The 25,342-nt window shown below is 39.9% G+C and overlaps 1 protein-coding gene across 5 annotated transcripts in view; it reads right to left on the reverse strand.

Annotated features, from left to right (window-relative positions):
• Window positions 1–1,100: 1,100 nt before the first annotated feature.
• Window positions 1,101–25,342, reverse strand: part of MIER1 (MIER1 transcriptional regulator) — a 52,335-nt gene continuing 28,093 nt past the window's right edge. For 3 of the 5 annotated variants that reach the window (XM_084852275.1, XM_084852277.1, XM_084852278.1), the window contains 11 exons: window positions 24,968–25,113; window positions 22,039–22,188; window positions 12,977–13,097; window positions 11,227–11,291; window positions 9,939–10,011; window positions 7,985–8,136; window positions 7,465–7,546; window positions 5,901–5,995; window positions 3,527–3,654; window positions 1,957–2,096; window positions 1,101–1,514 (listed from right to left, as the gene is read on the reverse strand). In XM_084852275.1, coding sequence (XP_084708401.1) covers window positions 1,192–1,514; window positions 1,957–2,096; window positions 3,527–3,654; window positions 5,901–5,995; window positions 7,465–7,546; window positions 7,985–8,136; window positions 9,939–10,011; window positions 11,227–11,291; window positions 12,977–13,097; window positions 22,039–22,188; window positions 24,968–25,113 — 1,475 coding nt within the window. In that variant the 3' untranslated portion in view covers window positions 1,101–1,191. The remainder of the gene's footprint in view (window positions 1,515–1,956; window positions 2,097–3,526; window positions 3,655–5,900; window positions 5,996–7,464; window positions 7,547–7,984; window positions 8,137–9,938; window positions 10,012–11,226; window positions 11,292–12,976; window positions 13,098–22,038; window positions 22,189–24,967; window positions 25,114–25,342) is intronic. The other 2 variants (XM_084852279.1, XM_084852280.1) reach the window with 1 other exon arrangement.

Here is a 25,342-nt window from a genome sequence, read left to right on the forward strand (position 1 = left end):
CTTCCTGAGAAGCAGCAGCAGCGTGAATCCGTATGGATTCCTTAGATGCAAGATCAGGCCCCGAATATGAGCGGTGCATTTGTTTCTCATCAAGGCAGCCAGATTATTTGGCTGATTTCCTAATTCTACTTTGCTCACTGAAATGTAAAAATAATGAATAATGTAATGTCTGACCTTGGCTAAAAATATTTAGCAACATTAAAAGCATTTAGCTGATTTTACGGTTCTGTCTCATAAAAATAATTCTGAAAAAATTATAAAAGCAGGAACAGTTGTGCAATCATAGCATCGTGCTAAACACCAAAATTTTAAGTTGCCATTTGTCCCAAGACAGAGGTTTGAAAATTCTGATATTCATAATTGAGTGTGAATTTAAAATATGTAAAATTTGTACTGCTTTCTGAATGACTTTTTTTTTTAATAAAAAGGCTTTAGCAAAATAAAATGAAGCTGACAGACTCCTTAGAAGATCAACTCTCTCAAAAGTTTACCATACTGTACAAGTTATGAAAATTACACACTTGTTTTTAGAAATGACAGCTCAATCATGACTTAAGTAAAAATCTTTCAAAGGCTACAAAGAATCTGGAAAAATACAGAAAGTATTTCTTATATCCAGATAATATAGAAAGACATCACTGATGTCAACAATTTTACATATACAAACCTGACTTGGTTTATTTAAAAATATTTCTATATATATATATATATATATATATATATATTTGTAAATATATATAAAAATATTCTCATGTACAACTTTCAGGATCTACAGGCATTCCTTAATTGTCCAACAGTTTGCTTCTTGTGGACTGAAGAAAGATCTCAATTCTGCTTTACATTTTAGTATCTGATTAGTATTTGAAACAGGCTACTTTCCAGAGTGCATTTTGTATAGTAGTTTAGTGCTCTGGAATAATTTGCAGAGAACTGCCTGCATAAACAGATTTTTTCCTTGACAGGCCAAGCAGGAAGCAGCTCTGTTCAATAGAATGTTCTCCAGTCCACTGCATCTGCATTTCAGATTTTAAAGAAGTATACTATTAACTTTGGTCAGAATTAGGAAGCAACCAAAATGTATTCCAAAATCTCAGTAAGTTATATTAAAGGATTTGAATGTGTAAAGGTAACCTATCAACCCTGAAAATTTCTGACACCCCAAAAATTACTTGAAGGAATAAAGCCAAACATTCAGTCATCCACGCCCTCCTGTTCTTCAAACTTTCCCTGGGCTGCTGCTTCTTGGAAAATTTCTGAGGAACCTGGACACTCTTTTTCACTACTGTTGACTCGTCTCCTCTTCACAGGCCTTTCATTTTTTTCTTCAAAATAATTTTCACTCCTTGCATTTGAATGAGCCAATTTAGAATGATTGGAAAGATTTTCAGTTTCATATCCATTTGTATCAAAATCCACAAGGGACATTTTTTTGCCAGTTGGTCCATTTAGGTGCAACCCTTCAATTTTTGCTTCTTCTTTACTTGATAATTCACCTGGCCCATTAGTGGATACACCTACATTATGGGGAAAACAGAAGAATAATATGAACTAGAAGATGAAGGACTATTAAATAATCTTTTGAAACAAGGCACTAGAACAAGCTTAAAACCACTGACAGGCATAATGAAAGTAAAGTGTTGTCATCACATAGGCTATAGCTGCATCTTAGTCTTTATAGTTTCCCAGATTAGCTTCCAGCATGAGACCACATGAGAGTGTGTGTGTCTAGGTTCAAGGACTGGAATGGAATAATTACTACCATCTTTGCTCACACAACAACAAAACAAATGAAATAAGATGTCCCATGAAGTCACTGCAGTAAGTTTTTTTTAAATGCTTGATTTTAAAGAGAAAAAAAGACTAACAAATTGATTATGGCATAAGCTTTTGTGTACAGTTTTAAGCTTAGAATTGGTGACAATTCAGGCATGCAAGGAATGAGCAAATTTTACATACCGTTTTGATTACTGTTGCTAGTTGTGCTGTCTTCTCTTTCTGAATGGCTGGTGCTGCTGTTAGACGTTGTGGGGGGAGGGGAGGGTGCTCGGCTGGATGCAGCACTTTCACTTTCATCTAAGAGACGATCCATGTAATCCCTTAACACAAAGAAAACATTCACTCTTCAGAATGGATAATCATGTTATGCTGCAGTAATCGTTAACGTATTTCCATTACAACCACTGTCACATTTTAAGTTGTGTGTAATCAAATTATATCTTTAAAATGCTATACCCAAATTCAAAAAAACATGCATTACATGGAACCCAAGGACAATACCCCAGAAGTTCCACAACTACTTTGTCCGGAATGTGGAATACAATGATGTACGACTTAATGATCTTCATTTTCTGCTCAAAGTACTCTAGAGCAGGGGTAGACCGCCTGGTACCCCCCAGATGTTCTGAACTAAAATACTGTATTCCCTGACCATTGGCCCTGCTGACTAGGGCTTATGGAAGCTGTAGTCAAAAACATCTGGAAGGCACTAGGTTGGCCACCTCTGCTCTACAGCATAATTCCTGTAAGACACACCTTAGTGGAAAATGTACATTTAAAGCAACAAGAACACAGTATATGTATACATTATTAAATTTTGAAAAGACATCCATTGATCAAACAAGCCATACAACAACTGTGGAAACAATATAGTCATATTTTACCTATAAAGATGCTACTAATTGCCAAGCCATATTTCATTGACAATATCAATTATTTCTTGCCATTGAAGTGACACCATCCGTGAAGGACCCTCCCCCTGGAAAGTGTGCCTGGCTGGCACTTACTCTGATTTCTTTCCAGAGCCAGGCGAACGTTTTTTCCCATGCTTTATATTGTGCTACTTCACACTACTTTTCTCTGCTGTTATGTACTTTATTTCATTTACTTGTTTTTGGTTTTTCCTTGTTGTTACTTAATGAGTTTTTGCTGATAGTTGTTCGTTTACGTTAAGAAAATTTAATAAATTTAAATTATTAAAAAAAACCTGTTTTTAGAGTATCTGCATCCACTTTTGCCTAGTGCTCTGTTCCCTTCATTTGACATGTCATTACTGGATATTATAGCACTGCCAGATAACATATGTTCACTGCTTTATGGCCTCCATGACCAAAATGCTGCACAAAAAAACTAGTGCAAGTGTGCTAGGAAAGAGCTGGACTTAGACCAGAGAAATCTTGGTTCAGATCACCACTTAGCCACAAATCTTCCTGGGTGACCTTGGGTCAGGCACCATCTCTAACCTAACTCACAGTGTTGTTGTGAGGATAGAAAAAGGGGAGGGGCATGTATACTGTCCTTGCTCTTTGAAGGAGTAAAACAAAGTAACAAATGGGCAGAACAAACGAGTGAAAGCTCTTGTAGCTCTGAGAAGGCAGTATAGGATGCTGATAATGTAGGAGAGCGGAACAGACTGAGGGGAGGAAATATGTACTTTCCATTTCTGATTAACAGGAAAACATCTAGTTTTCTACTGATTTTACTACCCAGCAAAAGATAAATAAGATGACATGTAAACAGAACAGCTTACGTCACACCAGGATGCAGATTGTACTTCTTTTTACCAAATCGTGTCTGCTGAGCAAAGAAGTCGTATCGTTCTGATTTTTTCCACATGTAATAAAATGCTACACATTCTCCAACGGATCTTGTTCGTACCTATGAAAAAGAGTAATCCAAGTATTTAGTCTGCTTTCTATACACAATTTATGAGATGTTCCCTGAGAAGACTAGATCTGCAGTTTAGGGAATATTCAAAATAGTAATTTAGGCAGATAGTCAATTTCCCTGGCTCCTCCCTCCCAACCACCATGCCACACACTTGTCCTGGCTTTGTAAAGCTGGATAGTTGCAAACAGCATTCTCTCGTCAGGAAATGTAATGTTAAGGTGATTGCCACTCTCTTTGCTACATAGTCCCTTGTTTAAATAAATAAGATTAGAGTACAAAACACTTATCTAAACAAAATATATTGCCTCTGAAAAAGAGGTAAAGCCTTATCAAGGCTGCAGGAAAAAATCCCATCACTGTGGAGCAACCACTGTGAATGCCTATATTCCATCACTGTTTGGAAATAATGCACATACAGTGGGGCAGTATCCAAAGCTGGCATTCTGCCAATGCTCATTAGGTTGGGCTAGCAGGAATGACTACTAGCGCAACAGGAGGCTAGTGCTTCCTAGAGTAACCTGAAAACTAGCACTTCCAGAATGGGACAGATCATGGGAGTTCCCTTTTGTGAGCTCTGCTGACTTGTTCCATTCAGGAAATGCTAGTTCTGGCTAGTTTCCAGTTGGGCTAATGGTACTGCAAAGGCAATTTTGGATACTCTCCAGTATCATGAAGACCCTGACAGCTGAATTCTTGCTGAAAAACTGATAGAGAAAATTAAGCAATAGGTTCCACATAATAGCATTTTAAAGCTGAATGCTAGCAACAATTGTGCCTGGAAGGCTACTCAAATGCCCTGGCAAACACAAGTGAAAATGTTCTTGGAATCACAGGTTTGTCAAAAGGCAGAGCTCTATACAATGGTCCCAGAAACACCTACCAGAAGTGCATTCAAAAAACAAGTATCTCAAAGATAGTTGGAAAATCCGATGGAAAATCCAGTAGGATTACTGGCATATTTGCTGCATTATACCAGCACTGTCTCCAGGTTTTATAGTACCCTGGAAAAAATACCCTCTGGTGGGACCCCTCAGGCTTACCCGTCAATAGCACTTCAAGGGCATCTAGGGCCCACCACTGACATTTCCCACAATGTCCCTGGGGGATTGCCATCACTACAGGGCACTGTTGGAAAATAAATGCCTGCCTGCAGCCCCAGCTGACTGGCGGCAGGGGGCAGGGCAGGTGTTAGCAGTGATTGGTCCTGCTAGGGTGCAAAAACACCAAGCCTTATTTCTCCTGCCTTATTAGTATGAATATTATATCCCTATGCAACATTATTGGGTGTGGTGATCAAGGCAAGTACAAAGTGGCTGTGCCTTTTGCCCCATCTCTGAGCCTTTCCTATCCATGTAGATTCCCCACACAATTAGAAAGCTGATTTTCCAGGGTTCTAGATCATACAGGGAGCCTACACCAACAGAAAACACTCCCTGCTGCAGATGTTATCCCTCAACAGCCCCTTTGTATTCTGTCACTGTGTTGTTAACGCCTCTGCAGGGCTTACAGAAATATTTATTTTAACTATATTTATAGTTTAGTAGCTAGCCTTACAGTGCATATTGAAAACCCCCAGAACCTATCTACTAATGTTACTTTTTAAAGGACCCAAGGAGATGTACATGATCCTCCTCTCCATTTTATCTTCACAACAATCCTGTGAGATAGGTTAAACTGAGAATCAGTGACTGGCCCAAAGTCTCAGTGAGCTTCATGGCCAAGAGGGGACTAGAACCTGGGTCTCCTGAGTCCAGTCCAGCACTAAATACTACATCACACTGGCTCTTTGTTAGAAGGAGAAACCAGCTTCTTCACCTCTGAAGTAACCTGGATACTAGGCACCAGTTAGATTCACAGAATAGTGGGGTTAGAAGGGGCCTATAAGACCATCTAGTCCAACCCCCTGCTCAATGCAAGAACCTAAGTCAAAGTATCCCTGACAGATGGCTGTCCACCTTCACCTTGAATGCCTCCAGTGTGGGAGCCCACTACCTCCCTAGGTAATTGGTTCCATTGTCGTATTGCTCTGACAGGAAGTTTTTCCTGATGTTCCTGTAACCTGAGCCCATTATTCCGTGCCCTGCACTCTGGGATGATTGAGAAGAGATCCTGGCTTTCCTCTCTGTGACAACCTTTCAAGTACTTGAAGAGCGCTATCATATCTCCCCTGACAGTTACTGTCAGACACCAAGTTTTCTGCATTTCTGGCTTTAATCTTTACTCAATTCACTAACCTTGTTTGCTTGAATCAAATGAAAATCTTTTCCATAAGCCTTCAACCCTTGTTCAAAATTTCTACATTCTTCTTCTGTCCACACAGATAGCTCCTCTGAATTCAAGGAATATAAAATGCATATTAATGATTAAGTACACATCACAAAAGGAAGCCAACAGTTAATCACAAACAAAAAAAATGACAAACCGCTTCTAGTCTGATACAGGACCAAACTAAACTTGAAGAGGAACTATGTGTATTTTATTCACATTCCTGCCCCATTCACATATAAAGAATGGATGTGGGGGATCTACATTTTACACAAAAAGGAGCACATAGGTGGGGGAACCAAAATCCTTATTTTGTGCAAGAATGTTTAATTTTTTTTTTTCACCGCCCAGCTCACTTCCAGCATTGGAACCAGGCCGAGAAAAACTGCTTAAAGCAATAGAAGACAGCATGGTATTGTACCCTTCCCCATGCATACTTCTTTGTATACAGAGTAGACACTTTCGATCTCCACTTTATATGTGAACAGAGCAGCCATATACATGGCTGTTGCATCACATATGGTTTGGCCTATAGAAAGCATTGTACTGTGGGTAATGGAGAACAATGAAAATACAGTCGGCCAGGTATTATGTTTTTTAATAGGACTTGCTTATTCTTGATAGAAATTAACAAATGTAAACTTCATGGCCTTTTCTTCAGTACACGACAAAACTTTTTCAACAATATGGCAAACTATCTTAATTCCATTTGCTAACAACAGGAAATCTCAAATGCTATCTACTAGAATTACTACCAATACCTTTTTTGTCCAAAACAGACTTGAGAACACACCTAGTCGTTAAGATACATTTGCTTATGTGTCTATACTAGTGATATACTGAGGTTTCAAGACAACTAAGACACTTCAGAAATCTGTCCATAGTGTAGGCCAGACATAGGCAATCTGGTGCCCTCCAGATGTTTTGGACTACAACTCTTATCAACCGCGGTCCACATGGCCAATAGTCAAGGATTATGGAAGTTTAGTCCAAAACACCTGGAGGGCACCAGGCTGGCTACTCTTGGTATAGGCTGCGGCTCTGAGACAGGTCCTCCCCCCCCCACCCAGTTTGATTTCTAGAAGTCATATGGTGTCTTGAGTTTAGTCTGTGATGTTCCTCTGCCAATATCTGCTACAAATGGGGGTGAAAGTAAGACCAAAGAAACTGTGCATCAAAGATATACTAGCATAGCGTGCTGTTGTACTACATTGTACTTAAATTACTATTTTGAGATGTTCTTGCTGCATTTCCAGTTTAGCAGAGTACCAAAACAAAATATTTTAAGAAAACATCACCCTAACTATATGTGTGTCCCACAGAATTGAAAAGTACACTTAAAGTATGCTTAAAGACTGGGGGGTCTCAAATATTAAACTGAAGTGATTTTAAGACCATCAAAATTGGATGGAAGATAGATACTTGATATATTAAAGGGACTTTCTTAATGTAAGAAATTGGTTTGGAAACTGCTGAAACTGACAGTAGTTGTCAGTATAATTAAATATGTTGAAAAAGATGAAATGTACACACCTCGGGCTGCTTTTACATTAAATCTCAATCTTCTTAGTGCCTCTTCTGTGTCAAAATTGCACTTCACCAATTCATACAAAGCCTAGCAAACAAGGAAGAAATCCAGATTATGATCTTCTCAAGCTTCTGAATTGTTGTTTAAAAATAGTATAGTGGAGTCAACCACTTATTTTTAAAAATCTAGTATTAAGACAGAGATAGATTCTGCTGTAGTGACTGTAAGGTTTACTTGTCCTCTAGCAAATACGAAATTCTGAATCCTGCACCCAAAACATTATGGGTTAGATCCAGAGTTGGTGAGAGCATGCCCAAACAATGTTCTGCTCAAAATGCCATGCAAGCCCCATTGCTACAACCCCACACTATTCTGGAACGTCCTCCACTCCTCTTGAGCAGATTTTCAGGAACATAACTAAAGTATCTATGCAGTTCAGCCAAGCTGAGGAAGTGTAATATGACACACAACAACAGAGAAGCAAAGTATTTTATGGCCATTAAGAGCGCCAGAAGTTCCATATACTTGTTCATTGTCTTTAATATGAGATCCTTCAGGAATTGCATCTATTCCTCTCTCATCTCCTGTTCGTCTGGAGGCTTCATTAAGGAATTCAATCACTTTATTTTCATTCAGATAATCTGGATTCCACAGCAACTGGTCATCATTTTCATACACTAGAATTAGAGAAAGGGAAAAATACATAACCTAACTTTTAAGCTGAAAAGGTATCTAAAGAAACATCTAATCATTTTCCTTCACCTTGCCTCTATACCAAGCCACAAAGTTCTATTTTTAAATACCTCTTAAGTATACGGGAACTGAACCAAAGCATAAAACTAATCAATATTCCTTACTTAAAGCACTTCTCTAGTAGAGACAGGTACTGAAAAACATAGACACCAGCCACATCCATTATATTTTTAATTCCAGCTTATTTCACTAATTTTCAAGTAAATGCAAACTATAATTCTAAACAAACTTACACACATTGCTTTACCAAATGTGATTACAATTTTACACAGAAAATGTATCAGTTTTGCAGCTATTTTCTAATGTATATATGAGGAGGAGGAGGAGGAGCTAATGATTTTGATGCATGCCAATCAATGCCACAGGTACAAATATACTCCTTTTTGTTTCTTAAAGGCTCTTAAAAAAAAAAAAGCCACCTTACATATAGCTGGCAGGCGAGAAAGGGGATACATTGCCAATTGTAACACACATGCACACACTCCCCTCCAGCTTGCATAAAAGCTGAGCTGTGGATTTCAGATTTTGAAATGCAATTTCACTGTACGCTATTCATGTGGAAGTGGTACTTTATCACGTGTCAGAAGGCAATGTTTGTGAGTAATGGACATATTTGGGCTTTGTAAAAAACTTAAATCCTCAGGATACCATTTTTGCAGAACCTATGTAAGAGTGTGTAAAGAACAAATGTCAATAACCTAGGGCTACAAAGGAATTTTGCAGACTTCTGCTAAGGCCTCAAAATGAACACTCTCATCAAGTTTGTTTGTTTTGGCTGGAGTAAAACTCTGCCAAAGCCACTGTCAAATAGTCAAAAGTAGTTGTATTTAAAGTCTGAAAAACAGCTGAGACTGATAACATAGCTCACTCCCCCATCATCTGCAGAAGCCTAGTCAAAATATATGTTGAAGTACATCCCAAGTTGGGTAGCATAATGATAAAGTGGAGCCAGCTCCGGTAAACAAAACTCTAGGATTCATCTTGGATCCATAATTAATTGAAGCATGCCTAAGTGTAACAAATCCATAGGAACGAGCTTGCTAATAGAACTAAGAGCAAGCATACATGCTTGTAGAGTACAGGCTAACAGCATGTATATGCACCTGTAGACTACACATTTGAGCTCCAATTAGTCCATTTTTGATTCAGAGCTTCCCTGAGACAATATGGATATTAGCTACCCACCTGAGTAACAGATCAAGGTGGGAAGGTATCTGAGGTGAACAAAACCAACTTTTGGCCCCATTTTGTAAAGTGGACTGGCTGGAGTCTGCACCAAGATTCCAACTGGCAGAAATCTGCTGTAGCTGCTCCGACTGGTTTTCCTTAGGATTTGTGAAAGTCCCCAGAGCCACACAGCCAAAATTTCAGGCAAATGGTTTCTACAACCAAGGCTGCAGTCCTACAAAAGCTTACCTCAGAGTAAGTCCCACTGAATTCAGTGAGATTTACTTCTGAGTAGACATGCATAAGACTGTGCTGTAAAGCTGGCAGATCTGAAGTACTGAGCATTACTGATTCAGTGATTTGTGGAATGTTGGAGAGCTTAGAGCACATACATAATTAAGGACACGGTAGAAAGTCTTACTCATAATAGGCAACTACATTCTATCACAAAATCTTAAGTGAACTAAACCTTAGTAGTTCACTTTTTCCTAAATAACATACCTTAAATTTGGCAGATCTTTCAATTTACATCAAATTATCACTAACTGACAGCAATTACCTTTCTCATTCTCTTTGTATTTAGATATACCAACTGGAATTTCAGCTTGAAACATGGAGCCAACCATGATTTCCTGTTTTGAAAATATATACAGATATATTTTAATCATGAATCAAATATGAAGCTCATCAAAATTTAATTGTTATGAACCACCCAGACAGCTTCAGCTATTGGGCAGTATAGAAATGTAATTAATAGATAGATAGATAGATAGATAGATAGATAGATAGATAGATAGATAGATAGATAGATAGATGATAGCAGAAATATTGAAGAACAGTGGGAACAACAGCATTAAAAAATAGAAGAATGTTTCTATATTTGTTGGCATCTTTGTGCAATATGTGGGCTTAAATAACAGCCTACAGGAGCAGTTAACCAAAACAGGAACTCCCAAGCAAGGAAAAAGTTAGCATTATGTCTAAACGCAACTCTCGGATTGTTGCTCCCAAAGAAGCCTGGAATCAGATGACAAACCCTGGCTTCAGATTCTGGCTTGTTAGGGGAGCAACAACCAGGAGTCCCTGTTTAGATGTAATGCTAAGCTTTTGCCTCCTGGTAAATTCTTGGTTTGTACAGCTATTCTCACAGCTGGGAGGAGCCAAGCAGGAGCAATCAGGCAGTGTGCTCATGCATGCTGTTCATGAACAATAAGCCAGGATTCGGGCTTAGAGTTGTGTGAACATGGCCGTTGTGAATGCATCTAATCACTAAAAGGTGTCATTTGATGGCCAAACAGCAATTACATCAACTGCCAAACTTCTTACTTTAATAAAAGGAAAATGTCATTGAGAAATAATTTATGTATGACATAAAACTGCAGATGTCACTAACAAAAATATGTTTTATGGTTCAGTTGCTGAAACAGCTCACTATTTTATATGCTCAATGGATATTAAACAACCTTAGGTTTTCAACATAACAAGAAGGAAGAACACCCTCTTATTTAAGTCAGGATTATGAGGCTTTCATGATCTACAGCCTCAGTTCAGAACCTCGAGGATTTGTGCTTTCATTAAAAATATTTAGATCTCCTGGAGGCAAAGAAAACTGCAGGTTTGATGTTAGTGTATCTAGCCTGTGATATCAACTATTCAAACATAATCCTCAAACTGTACATTTGCAAAGGCTCTTTGATCTCCCTAACTGGCTGGGATGATCCCTTGGTAAGAGGGAACTTTGACCACATACAATGTTCAGAAATACTTTCCTGAAAATATTATTTGACGAATTTGCACAAGGTCATTTGTATAATGGACATATATGCCAATATGATTCTAGCATTTACCTTTTTCCAGTCTTCTGAAGGAATATAATCTTCGTCTTCTTCAGATTCCTCTTCTATTTCACTATCTATATAAGAAAATTAACAAATGTAAATAGGTACCCTGAATCATATTCCTTCACATAAAGTATAACCTAGAAACAGATTTCTCAAAGCCAGATCTGGTTGGTTAATTGAGCAGTGAGCTATGATGTCACAACCAACTCTATGTGACTAATTGTGGCAGGGATCTCCTTACTGAATTGTAGTACAGAGAACTGCAACAACCAAGCAGATTTCCAATTTTAAAAAACAGCACACTCCCATATATTGATTTTAAATATCAATAAGCTCCACTGCTGAAGAGTTTATATATCCAGCAAAATATTTACCTAGAATCAGCTGCATCTTTAAAGTCTGAGAAAGCATTCAGGCTTGAATTAGATTTAAAAAACAAACAGCTTTTGGAGACTTTTACATCACATTTCATTTAAGTCATTGTTTCAAGCAGCCAAACAGTTGATGATAGTGATCTTAAAAGAAATTCCTTACTGACTACCAAGTTACCACCCTAGTCAAGCTACCCATGACAGTACCTTTAAATTCACCTATCTAAACCCTTGGGAAGAAGCATGGTCCAATCCTGAAGTGTCCTTGGCTAGATTAGCCAAGATAGATTAGCAAATTAAAACATCACCTGTGCACCCCTCAGTACCCTTTGTTCTAGGAGCCTCCGCCTAATTGTCTCTCATAAGCATAGCTTTTGTAACACTCAATGAACCAGCCTTAAGAAGTCCATCATCAAGCCAAGATCTTGTAGCCTTTGTTTTAACCTCAGCCTGAGAACACCCAGTCATTGCCCTGTTGTATTTTCAACTGAAACTATACCTATGCAGGCACGCAATGTGCTTGATTGTGGGACTCAGTATGCACAGACATTCTGTGGTGTACCTCCAGGAACTGCCTTGCTTGCTACCTGTTCACTATGCTCCATTTATAGCATATCCCCTTTGTGTCCTCTGGTTTTGAACCTACACTTCCAGGACTAGAGCTTTTGCTTGTTCTACCTTGCTGCCTTATAAACCCAAGTAGAGTTTCATTCCTGTGACGCACCCATTGCTGTCTTCAAGCCAATTTCATTTCAATGTGGTCACCCAATCATACTGGAAGTTCAAAAATCTGCCTAGGACACCCATGGGCCCTTGTGCTTTGGGTATTGGACTGCAATATCAAGACTGCTGTTCTCTTGCAGGCCTCCTGGAATCTCAGGGAGCCATGCCTCACAAATGAGAGAAAGTGGCATAACTATGATGAGTTATTGACTTTAAGCACAGTGGTTTATTCATTCTGTAGCTGAGCTAAGTGTCAAAGGCATGTTAAGTTTCCACAGAAACGTGGATAACAGCCCCCCCCCACCCCCAATCCTGCCCCTGTTCTTTAAGTTACTTTGCATCTCTCCATGTTTGTTATTTGTTTTGGGTGAGTTAGGATCCAAGGAGAGACTGTTCAAGTCCTCCCCATTCCAACATCTTCCAAATTGTTTGACTGTTCTGTTTCTTTCCCCACCCCGTTTGTTTGTTTGTTTTTTGTTTACCATCTAGCCTGAGGAAGAGTTCCAAAGAACTCAAAAGTTTGCACATTTTTGTGAAATTCTGATTGGTCCTAATAAAGGTATTGCCCAACTGTGGATAAAACATTTATAGTGTATCAAACTGCAATACACTATTTGAAGAACAGGTTTAGAAGGCAGTGCTTAGTACTTGCAAATACATACTTGCATCAAAGTATTTACAGCGCCGTGGGCGAATTATCTCCTGTACAACAGATGGTGCTGGATCATCATTGGAGGACTGCGTCTCATCCTCCTGACCCGATGAATCCTTTATGGCCTCCTCCTTGCAAAGAATGAAACAAACAAGACCACAATTATTTTTATTATTTCTAACTGACTTTCTGTTTAACACACACATAATGCAGCTTATAAAAGTTAGCACACAAAATAAAAATAGTAAAATGGGCAAACAATACAAAACAATAATAATCTTAACAATAAAAACAGACAGCTTAAAAGAGCGGCCAAATTAAAAACAGAATATAGCTGATTGGCAGATAAAACCGTACATAAAAAGCACATTGAAAAAAAGAAGGTCTTTAACAAATGTCTAAAAACAAAAACAGAAGGAACTTTGCATATCTCCACATAGAGGGTATTCCACAGTTTCAGTACCACCACTGAAAAGGCCCTGGCTAGCATACTCGCTCATCTGATTTTATACATGGACGGGACCAAGAACAGGGCCTCTGATGTCAATCTTAACTAGCTGACAGGCTTGTTAAGTAGGAACAGACAGTACCTGAGGTAACCTGGAGCCAATCTACATGGAAATGAGTTATGAGGCAATTCTGTTTACATACAGATTTTCATGAAATCAGGTTAGTTCCACCCGGGGAAAACAATAGCCAGTAATGCGGTGTATACATTACAAAAAATCCATCTGCATGGGGCAAACGAGTAGAACTGAACATCATCAAATGGGTAGGTGCGGGGAAATGAAGAGGCTTGCTCTCCTCTGCCTACCCCCCTCAGTGAAGCTTTTAAAAAGAGAGCCAGCATGGTATAGTGGTGAGAGTGCTGGACTGGGAGCCGCGAGATCCAGGTACTAGTCCCTACTCGGCCATGGAAGCTCACTGGGTGACTCTGGGCCAGTCATAGACTCTCAGCCCAACCTACCTCACAGGGTTGTTGTTGTGAGGATAAAATGGAGAGGAGGAGAATGTAAGCCACCTTGGGTTCCTTGCAAGAGGAAAAAAGGCGGGATATAAATGCAATAAATAAATAAATAAATAAAATCAGTAAGGCTCTGCATACCTTTGCACTTCCATACATAACAGCCTCGTTATGCTCCCCTCCCCACTTAGAGAATATTCAAAGAGACAGGCAGCAACTGAGCGTAGGGTAGAAATAGCATCATTTCAAAGCAGCACCACACTCCTGTGCTCAGTGAATATTTAAAGGGGCAGGCAGCGATTGAGCAGGGTTGAAAAAGCATCCTTTCAAAGCAGCAGGGCTGACTTCCATCCCCAAGGCAATGAGTTACTTCTGGGTAGAAATAAGCCCCCACCCCATGCAACTCTTCCCTTCCACAAATCAGTGCTATTTCCACAAGCCCATGCATGGTGAAGCCAGGTGAGGTCACATGGAGCCACCAAAATTAAACAGATTTAGGGCAAGAAATGCCACATTAGCTATGGGGAGGGGTGTGCGTCATCTGACATGATCGGCTTGGGGGCGGAGCAGAACCGGAGTAAAGGTCTGGTGTAGAATAGCCCCTGGCCCCCAAGCCATTTCGAAGCTCTAAAAGCTAAAAACAACACTTTAAACTGAGCAAGAAAACAAACAGGCAGTCAATGTAGATGAAGTAATATGCTCTGATCTTTAGGTCCCAGAGGAGGAAAATGGCATTTTTGGCCAGCTGCAGTTTCCAGATTTGCTTTAAAGAAAGCTCTACACAGAGAGCATTGCAATAGTCCAACCTGTAAGTAACTAGGGCACAGATAACTGAGGCCAAGTTTGTCTTTTTCATTAAAGGCCACAGCTGGTAAAACAGCTGAGGCTGGTAAATGTCACTGCTTCCCACTGCCACCATCTGAATATCCAAGAACAGGATCAAGGAGCACACCCAGACTGCATGTACCAACATCTTCAAGGGACTGCAATCTTGTCTCAAACAGGCCATATAACCTTTCCAGATCACCAGAACTTGTGATGAACAGTAAACTCTTGTCTCACATGGATTAAGTTTCATCTTGTTCACCCCCACTCACCCCTCAGCTAACGATAAACACTAGTTTGTAATATCTACTCCCTCTGTTGGATTAGAAATTGGAAACAAGAGACAGAGCTGATGCAATTCACATGACACTTCAGCCCAAAGTTCTGGATAACCTCTCCCAGCAGTTTTATGAAGACATCTCCCATGGTCTTCAACAAATGGAACCCTGCAGTATCTCCCAGTCCCAGAGCCACAGGACAGAACAGTATGGTTTCCAGCACCGCCTTCTGAGGCCACCTTTTACTAAAGAACAAAACCACTGAAATACAGTACCCCAGGCAACTCAGAAAGCTATCAGAGGTGATAGTATCAAAAGATGCCAAGACATTCATGAGAATCAACAGGGTTGCACTCCTTTCCATCTCTTAGTGCAAGTCATCCACCAGGGTAACCAAGGCAGTTTTAGTTCCAAAGCTGGTCAAGAAACCAGACACAAATAGATCCTGATAATCAGTTTCATCCAGGAATATCTGGAGATGTTACTACATGCTTGAACACCTTGCTCAAATAAGGCAGATTTGACACTGGGTGATCATTGTTAACATTGCCTGGACCCAGGTTAACTTTTTCCAAGGTAGTTCCTTCACCTATGTGCTCCCTCAGTGAAGCACTGATTACCTCCAAAACCCAAACAGAAAGAACTGCCTGGGCTAGTCTGATAAGTCAAGATAAGCAAACATTTGAGCATATAAGTGGCAAGCCTCCAACTGTCAAGTAGCCTGTCGATATCAGGGAAAAGAAGCAAATGTACCCATTACAACGGTGGTGAGGAATCTCATCAGGCCTCCCCATCAAGCCTGACAAGGCCTGGATGAGGTTTCCTTCCTCCACCTCTCAAAAACCCTTCTCCTCATAGAAGGGCAAGGGGAAAGGGTGGCCAGATCCATAGGGAACTGCTGCCAAAAGGTGCCTGGAGTGTGTTGAAGGAGCATAGGACAGGGATGAGGGAAGCCTGTTTAGTCAGAAGCTGCCATTTAGTCAGAAAATGCCTGGAGCTCCTTGAGGCAGCAACTCCCAATGGAGCAACTCCCTCTTCTCCACTATTCAGCTGTTTCCCTAATCAACTAAACAGGGTGGGGGGGTTAAGTCTTCCCTTCCAGCTGTCTTCCCCCTACCCCCACCCCACTTAGCTGAGTAAGAGCTGTTTTTGTGATCGAAGGGAGAGTAGATGGCAGGGAAGACAGGGCAATCTCCCCACCACCATGCTCCTCAGCTGATCACTAAACAAAACTGCTGAGGAGTGCCAGAGACCACTGTGATTTTTTAAAGTTAAAAGTCCTTCTATTAAAAAACCCCGTGCAGTTGCAGACGTTCCACAGGCAGTTTCCTAGGTTCCCGGAGCTTTGGCACTGAAGGGCTTTCAGGAATTATGAGCAGCCCAGGACGCTGCCTGTGGAGAACATACAACTGGCATGATTTTTTTTTTTTAACTTAAAAGGATTTCCTTGTAATTAAAGAACAAGAACACTACCCAGTTTCACATGCTTCTTGGGAGGCAGGGGGAAGTGTCAATGCATGCTCTGTGTGTGTATGCCCTGTCCACTTTTTCCTCTGGCACCTTCCACTACTGGAATGCAATTCCAAGAGCTTGCACAGGGGCAGCCAGAGTGGATAAAATTTAATTTTAAAAAATACAAAATTGGATTTTAAAAATTTAAATTGATTTTTTTTAAAACAACAATATTTTAATTTGAAAACATAAATACAATACTAAATTTCTCTCCAACTTAAAAACCAACTTATAATTAAACTATTAAATCTCCAACTTATAATTAAATCTAATCATAAACATGCTAAACCTACACTTACATTTTCATAAAAATGAAGTTGCCTACCAGTCAAGCATGGCCATTAATTTCAGTTTTTCATCTCATTAAAATGGCTCTCTTCAGACTAACTACCAGCTCTTGCTCCTTGAAAGTACTGGGCTTTCCATTTCTCTGACCGAAGTCATGTATGCAAAGACATAGGCTAGATAGAATTATTTTGTTCTGTGCTTATGTGGTGGTGGAGTTGGGCCAAGCAAGGCAGAGGAATTAGATAAGACAGAAAGACAACATAGCAGGGTAGATAAAAATTGATGCTCACAGGAATTTCATTTTTGTTCGCTACTTTGTCTTTTATGAGGGCAAGGCTGGGCCAAGACAGAGACCTAGCTCACACATCACAGAGGCAAATAACTGATCCATGATTTGCGGGGATGCATGGAGCGTGTCAGCCATTTCCAGTTTAAATAACCTATGAACAATAAACAATTGAGAGTGTCTGGGTTCAGATGTCATGCTAACAAGCTACAAATGGGGTGTATATCAGTTGTTTGTTCAATCCGGAAACAGCTTGTCTGCTCTGCACATCCCCGCATTTGCCACTGTGACATGCAAACTGGCCTAGAGTGCAGTGGAAAGAACATATGAAGAGCCATGCTGGATCAGAACAAGGGTCCATCTAGTCCAGCATGCTGTTCACACAGTGGCCAACCAGCTGCCCATGGGAAACCCACAAGCAGGACATGAGTGCAACAGCACCCTGCTGCCCATGTTTCCCAGCAATTGGTATGCACAGGCATACTGCCTCTGATAATGGAGGCAGCACATAGCAATCAGGACTAATAGCCATCAATAGCCTTCTCTTCCAAGCATTTGTCCAATCCCCTTTTAAAGCCATCCAAATTGGTGGCCATCACTACATCTTCTGGAAGTGAATTCCATAGTTTGACTATGCACTGTGTGAAGAAGTACTTCCTTTTATCTGTCCTGAATCTTCCACCAATCAGCTTCATGGGATGACTCTGGTTTCTAGTATTACGACAGAGGGAGAAAAATGTCTCCCTATCCACATTCTCCACACCATGCATAATTCTGTGCACCCCTTACTTGCCTTTTTTCTAAGCTAAACAATCCCAGCTGCTATAATCTTTCCCCATAGGGGAGTTTTCCAGCCCCTTGATCGTTTCAGTTGCCCTTTTCTGCACTTTTACCAACTCTACAATATCCTTGTTCAGGTGCAGGGACCAGAACTATACACAGTATTTTAAGTGTGGTCACACCATCGATTTGTATAAGGGCAGTATGATCCTGGCAGTTTCATTTTCAGTTCATTTTCTAATTATGCCTAACATGGAGTTTGCCTTTTTTACAGTGACCGCATACTGGGTTTACATTTTCATCGAGCTGTCCAGCACAACCCCAAGATCTCTCTCTTGGTTGGTCACTGCTAGCTCAGATCCCATCAGGTTATACTTGAAGTTGGGATTTTTTGCCCCAAAGTGCATCACTTGACACTTGCTTACACTGAACCTCATTTGCCATTTGGATACCTATTCTCCCAGTTTGGAGGGATCTGTTTGGAGCTCCTCACAATCCCTTTTTGTTTTAACCACCCTAAATTATTTCTTGTCATCGGCAAACTTGGCCACTTCATTGCTCACTCCTAATTCCAGATCATTTATGAATTAGTTGAAAATCACTGGTCCCAATACAGATTCCTGTGCAACCCCACTATTTACATCCCACCACTGGGAGAATTTACCATTTATTCCTACCCTCTGCTTTCTGTTCGTTAACCAGTTACAGATCCATAAGGGGACCTGTGCTCTTATTCCATGACTGCTAAGTTTGCTCAGGAGTCTTTGGTGAGGGACTATATCAAAAGGGATACTGGACAGAAAAAGGGAAGACAAAATTGTCCAGCATGTACCTTCCTGTATTTTCAAACTAAGGCTGCAATCCTGTACCCACATACCTGGGAATAAGCCCCACAGGCATAGGTCCCATTGAACTCAACGGAACTTATTTCTGAGGAGACACGTATAGAATTTTGCTGTTAATCTCAAACTGTCATGGGTGCTGGTAATAAGACAGGCCCTATACTGGGATATTTTAAAGACATTCCATCTTTAAGTAAAAAGGGAGCATGCAAAATATATACAGTGAGACAAAGGGATGTAAAGCTTTCTTGTAAGAATGAAGCAGTGTAAATAATCCTCTTATTTAGATGTAAATTAACATGGCTTAGTGGTCAGATCTGCACCACTGTTCAGAAAATATATGAAAAAGTTTCAATGGAAAACTTATTTTAAATCTACCTTTTTTCTTGCTGACTTGCCCCAGTAGGCAATACAGTCCTTGGAGTCAAAAAGGTTTCCATCCCCTGCATTACAACATGACCAGACAATGCCCTAGCAATTCCCATCTTTGACTCTTCACCAGAAGCGGAATCCAGGTTGGAACAAATCCAAGTAATTTTATCTGCAAAATATCCACCGATTATCCTTGCTGACCAGAATAGGCCTCTAACCATCTGGAATTGCTCTGCTGGCTGTCATTTTGCAGATGCAGTGGTGGAGAAATAAGATTTCTTCATCGCCACTTATGCTTCAACATGGGTTCTAGCCTGTGTTAGGCTGGATACATCTCAAAACTTCTGCCACCTGCACTCCAACCATAACTTTGTTTGATTGCCCCAGTTACTAATTAAGTCCAAAGCTTTATTATAGCTTTATTTCTTATAATTAAATTATACACCCCTGCCCAGATGTTTCACTGCCATATTTAATACATGACGACAAAATAATATAAGATTTGTTCATAGCAAGCCTTACAGCTTGCCATATTGCGTGTTACCCACCACTCAATTTGCCCGTACCAAATACCCATGGATAGTGATGTGGGGTGCTTTATACCTATCTGTAAGATTGTACTATACATACTAGAAATTTTAAAAATTTAAAATTTACTTAGATTCAGGTTTCTCAAAAGTCCATTAACAGCTTGGTCGGAAGCACAAGATCTGCTTATTACTCCACTTCCCCTCTTGCAATTGTCCTGCTATATCTAGTTATGGAGTTTGTCAAAGCTTTTGAGATTCCTGATAAAACAAACAAGATTTCAGATAAAATTGGCAAGACTGGAATCCAAATCTCAGGAGCCACTTAAACAAAAGGAAATGAAACCTGCACAGCACAGTCACAAAAAGAAATGCTCTAGGAATACAAGTTTATATTTAAAATGTCTTATTTTCATTACAACTATTTCTGAGAAAAGTGGGGTACCATGTCATAAATATATAAAACTACTGATTGTTTATGAACCTTAATGACTTTATTCTAGAAAATACAGCTAATAATAAATCATTCCCTATTACAGGTTATGGACCAAATTAAACAAGGTAATACAATTTAGTAAACTAAATTCTGCTGGAGAAATATTTGGCAAGATTCTCAGTAACAAAGCATACTTTCATTGGGTAGACTTTTTGCATCATTCTCTGTGCTTTGCTAACCTGTGCTATGTTTTACAATATATTTTAAGGTAATATGGAAGTTCTGAAAAACAACTATGTTCCATATTGTTCTCCTTGTTATACATACAAAAAGCCTTTACATCTCTGATATTGTCTTCATTAAGATAATTCACATTTTCTTGATTACAACATACTATAACACGCATGTGCAACCTTTTTGGCTCCTAGAGCCATATCTGGTGCCCTATGGGAGGCTGGGCGCCACATGAGTGCGTGTACACACATACAAAGACACTCCTCTACCCAAACACATGCTCCTCCTACAACTTACAGGGGTTTCCATTGTCAGTGCTAGCACCTGATATTGGAGATGCTGGAAGGGTTTTCCTTGCTAGTGGAAGCAAAGGAAAGCTTTCCCGTATTTCCAATCTCTCATCTAAGGTTTTCCTAGCCAGCACTAGTACTAGCAAAGGAAGCCCTTCCCTTATCTCTGATCTCTCATCAGAGATGGGACATAAGTAAAGGGTTTCCCTTGCTAGTACCTATCTCTGATCTCTGGGACAGAGGTCCTCAAGGCTCGTCAAGCTGCACTAGGAGGGGATATGGGCCACACACCCCCGCACTATGTTAATCAAGCAATTTGCCACTTACCTGCATGTTAGAGGTGAATAATACATGCCCGCAGGCAATAGCGAAAATATGATTTTCCTCTCTTTATTCTGATGATATACACCAGTTAGAGTGCTATCCAAAGTGGCAGCCTGCACAACTCACAACTTTCTCTGGGACTGTTTACTCATTTCTTGGAACTCAGATTTATTTGAGATGAAATTAGGAGTGAACCATGGGCTTCCATTCTTCCTCAATCTCTTCAGAAGTTTGACAACAATTAGGAGGACAAATTAATGACTGAAGTGGGGAGACTGTGATATGGAAGGCACTGGAAAATGAAGTCATGGATATCCTCTTTTAAATTACATGGGTTCTTCCCTGTTCAGCTGTTAACTTCTCCCTGGTTGATTGGAGCGAGGGGATGGAGCACAGGAGCCCAATGCCCACTTCCACCCCGGATATAATCTCCAGAACCAAGGGTAGGATCTGATGGTGACCTACTGCTGGCAGCCAGCACTGGCTGTCCCAGCACACGCGCGGCCCCTACCAGCAAAGATGTAGCACTTCTGGAGTCAAGCCCCCAAATGAGCAGAAACACATGTTTCTGGAAGGCATGACCTGCCCCTTCCAGAAACTTGCATTTCTGGTCATTGGGGGGCCTGCCCCTGAAAGCGCTACATCGCCACCACCGGCAGGGGCCACACGCGTGATGTCACTGGTGAGGCCAGCCACGCTCACACCAGGAATCAGCTGTGCTGGCCGCCAGCAGTAGGACACCGTTGGTTCCTACCCCAAGCAAACATCTTCTATCACATGTTTTAAAAACTCAGTAGTTTTTAATAGGGAATAAGAGAGAACATATAGTCATGCACATCCAGCCACCATATTGGAATGAGTTTCCCCTCCACAGCCCTATGAGAGCAGTCAGTCCCACCTTTCTTTTTGCTTTCTGACCTTTAAAAGCCTACATACAGAAAAGGAGGTAGAAACCTGGAATCAAAAGCACACTCCAGCTTTAAATTCTGATATTTACAGCAGCTTCACTATATAATGCCAACTTCAAAGAATGTACATTCTAGCTTACCAAGACACATGAGGGGGAGCACATAATAGCACAGACCAAGTTTTCAAATTATTAAGACTAACTCACTTTATTTTCTCCACTGCACCCACTGTTGTTATCATTTTCTTCACCCTCACCCTCCTCCTCCTCCTCCTCCTCTTCTTCCTCTTCTGGTAGTGGTACAGTACCATCATAGCCATAAAGGCTAAGAAGCTCATGAATTGGCATATCACCTTCCTAAAAAAGAATTAAAACAGGAAATTATAATAATTTCACCAATCTGTAATCTGCAGGTTGACTAGTCAACAGTGGCAACAACTGCCCCCTGGAAAGCAGATGTCAACCTGCATATACATCCTCAGCCTGAAGTCTACTTGCTGTTTTCATGGATGAGCCACTGATGGAGTCTGATATGGCAACAGCAGGGCAATCTACAGTCCCAGGTCCAAGGAAAGTAAGAGGGAGCAATCATTCCCTCTGGTACATTTCTTGTTCCACATGCACAGGGAAAGAGTAATAGAGAAACCAACTGCTGCCATTTCCATTGGACTTGCTACAGTGGTAGCAAACAAGAGATTAAAGTGGTAGCAAACAACCACTGGGGCAGGGCTTTGGTGGGTCCCTCTTTGTAATGGGGCAGTTCGCATGTAACAACAACCCATGGGTCTCCTGCCCACTCGCCACTTCTGCTTTGAATCCACTTTCAGCAACAACCCAGGAACACACACACGGCCCTCCCATTCCTGGGTTGTATGATGCAATGTGGAAACCTGGGTTATTGAGGGACAAAAACTCAAGAGTTCTGATTTGCACATAGGATTCAAAAGTCAGACAACCCAGGAACCTGCTGAACATGGATGCAAAGCAGTGAGGGTGTGGGAAGCTGTGTGCTTGATTGGTCTGCCATGACTCCAACAACTTATGAATTATACAGCCCATTAATTAGTGTTACATGCAAATCAGATCACTGAATTCTAAAGTTATTTTGTACACAAATTACAACAAATGCTTGACAGAGGAACCACAGATGGGAGAGGTATCTCTTGAATGAAATGACAAGACTATCTAATCTTCAAAAGTCCAGTTTAAATATATATTTGTAGGCAAAACTAGCTGTAAGCACTTTGGAAAAGGCTAGGCTTATCTTCTTTTTACATGAGTCCATTATGATGACTGAAGTAGTGCTAAAAATTGAACGTGCTATATGGATTTATTTATTAAAATAAGTAATTTCCCCCCATAGAAATATATCTACAGGCCAGCAATGGGGTTAAATGTCCCATTTGGCCCATAAGCATGTTAAAATCAAAATAACATATATATTTTTAGTTTGTAACTTATGACTGCAAAGATAAATTGAAAACGTTAAGAGAAAAAACAAGAAGAATGACACAAGTAAAAGGAAACCACAACTTCATTGTCTTTTTTCTAACTCCTATGATTTCTATGGCCTATATATGAGGAATTATCAGATAGTGGTTCAAGGTTCTCACACCTTCTCAGTGATGCTTTCAAAGTATCATCAAACAAGTGAAATATCTGCACCAACTATACATGGTGTTCAATAAAATGATATGCAGACTATATTAATGTTATTTAATCATATGCAAATTAACTATAACCTTTTAATCAGAATATACCCCCAAGGCTATTCTCAAGACTGAACAAGGTACCCACAGAGTCAAATATATGCAATATCTTTGACACACATTAGGGTCTTGCCTATACTAGGTTTTCACTAGAAGTCAGTGCTTCTGACCCTTACTGTCTACTTCATGAGCATCTGAAATCTGATTGGCATACAGTATTATACCACTAAGGAACTGTTCACATGAAGAGACACATTATTTCCCTGCTGTCATTTGTCACATACCAAAAATTATGGGGAGAGAAGTAAAAAGTATAGGTAGTGTGCCTACTGTCTGGCAGTGGAACCTAAAATGTTCTAATTACATTGCTGATCTCCCCATTGCTCCCATTTCCCAATCAGGCTCACTTGACCATTTCTTTAGTTTCAAGACGTAAAGGCTTTACAACTTATTGCAGAAAATCATTAAAAAGTGAACAGATTAAAGGCAATTTTTAATTCCAGACTCATCTGACTGAAAGAAAAGTTATATTTTTTCCAAAGGCACACATTTGTGTCAAGCATTAGCCAACCATCAAACTGGTTTTAACGTCATTCCTGCTGATACAATATGGCCTTCAACAAGTCTGAAATCTACGTCCCTATGTCTTGGTCCAAAAATACTATTACTTTCAGAAATACATAAATAAGCTACATAAAGTTAAAAACTCAAAACTGTGACAAGAAAAGAAATTTAATGAAAGCAAATTAATCAAATAGCTTAGACAGAAATATTTTATACTAAGCAAACAGTCTTTGTGAACTTCATACAAGATACATACTATAAAAGTGTCCACATCTCTTATTTATAGGTCATGTGGAAGACCATGACTACTATGAATATGGTGCATATGGAACTGATGTGCCACCTGTTGCCACATAACACTTTATATGTTCTTCTATTGGGGCAAGGGATGATTCAACATATGCTAAACAATCTATTTAGTTGTTTGCACCCCTCCCTTCTACTGGCACTTTTATGTATCACCACTTATGAGTACTTCTGCTGGGATTTTTCAGCTACACAGTTCCTCAGGTACTTGGGAAGTCTCCCTTTAGCTTGCATGAGTTCATTATAGTACATCACTATAATTCACACACAGACAGACAAGATCTACTGATGAATCAGGACAGAGTGCCCAGGATGGGAAGTAGCACTCACATAATGTGGGCTGTATAGGGTGGAACTATTCTGAAGACTCCTTATACTCTTCACCCAAATGCCATTTGATAGATCACCATTCTGCTGTAATTCTGATATATATTTATACACACACACACACACACACACTCCAGGTCAAACCATTACCAAGATTTTCCTACACATTTGCAATAAGAATGCAAGTAAAGACAGTATTTGGAGTTAGTTTAAACATGTTTAGCATTTACCCTTGTAAGATCTTCTATTTCAGAACTGAAGTTTGTTTCACCTTCCATCATTTCTTCCTCTTCTAATGTTCGTTCATCATCAAAATCATGAACCAGCATGTCAGCCGTTGGATCAAATTCATGGTCATCTGATGTTGCAGACCCTCCTACAATTTGATTAATAGCCTCAGAGTTGATCCCATCATAGAATTAACATTATTCTTGTGGCATATCAATAATTTTAAAACTAAGACTAACATAAACATGAAAAACATTTCTGTGAATGCCAGATCTCTGAATAAATAAACAATCAAATAATAAGTCAATGATTCAGGTAAGATATTGCTGTAACTTTCTGGCTTACTCTTCTTATTGGAAGACATATCCATGCTAAGC

This window comes from Heloderma suspectum, chromosome 4 (assembly GCF_057233095.1).
Source record: "Heloderma suspectum isolate Gila_16-S chromosome 4, 16-S_ref, whole genome shotgun sequence".
In the NCBI taxonomy this organism is placed as follows: domain Eukaryota; kingdom Metazoa; phylum Chordata; class Lepidosauria; order Squamata; family Helodermatidae; genus Heloderma; species Heloderma suspectum.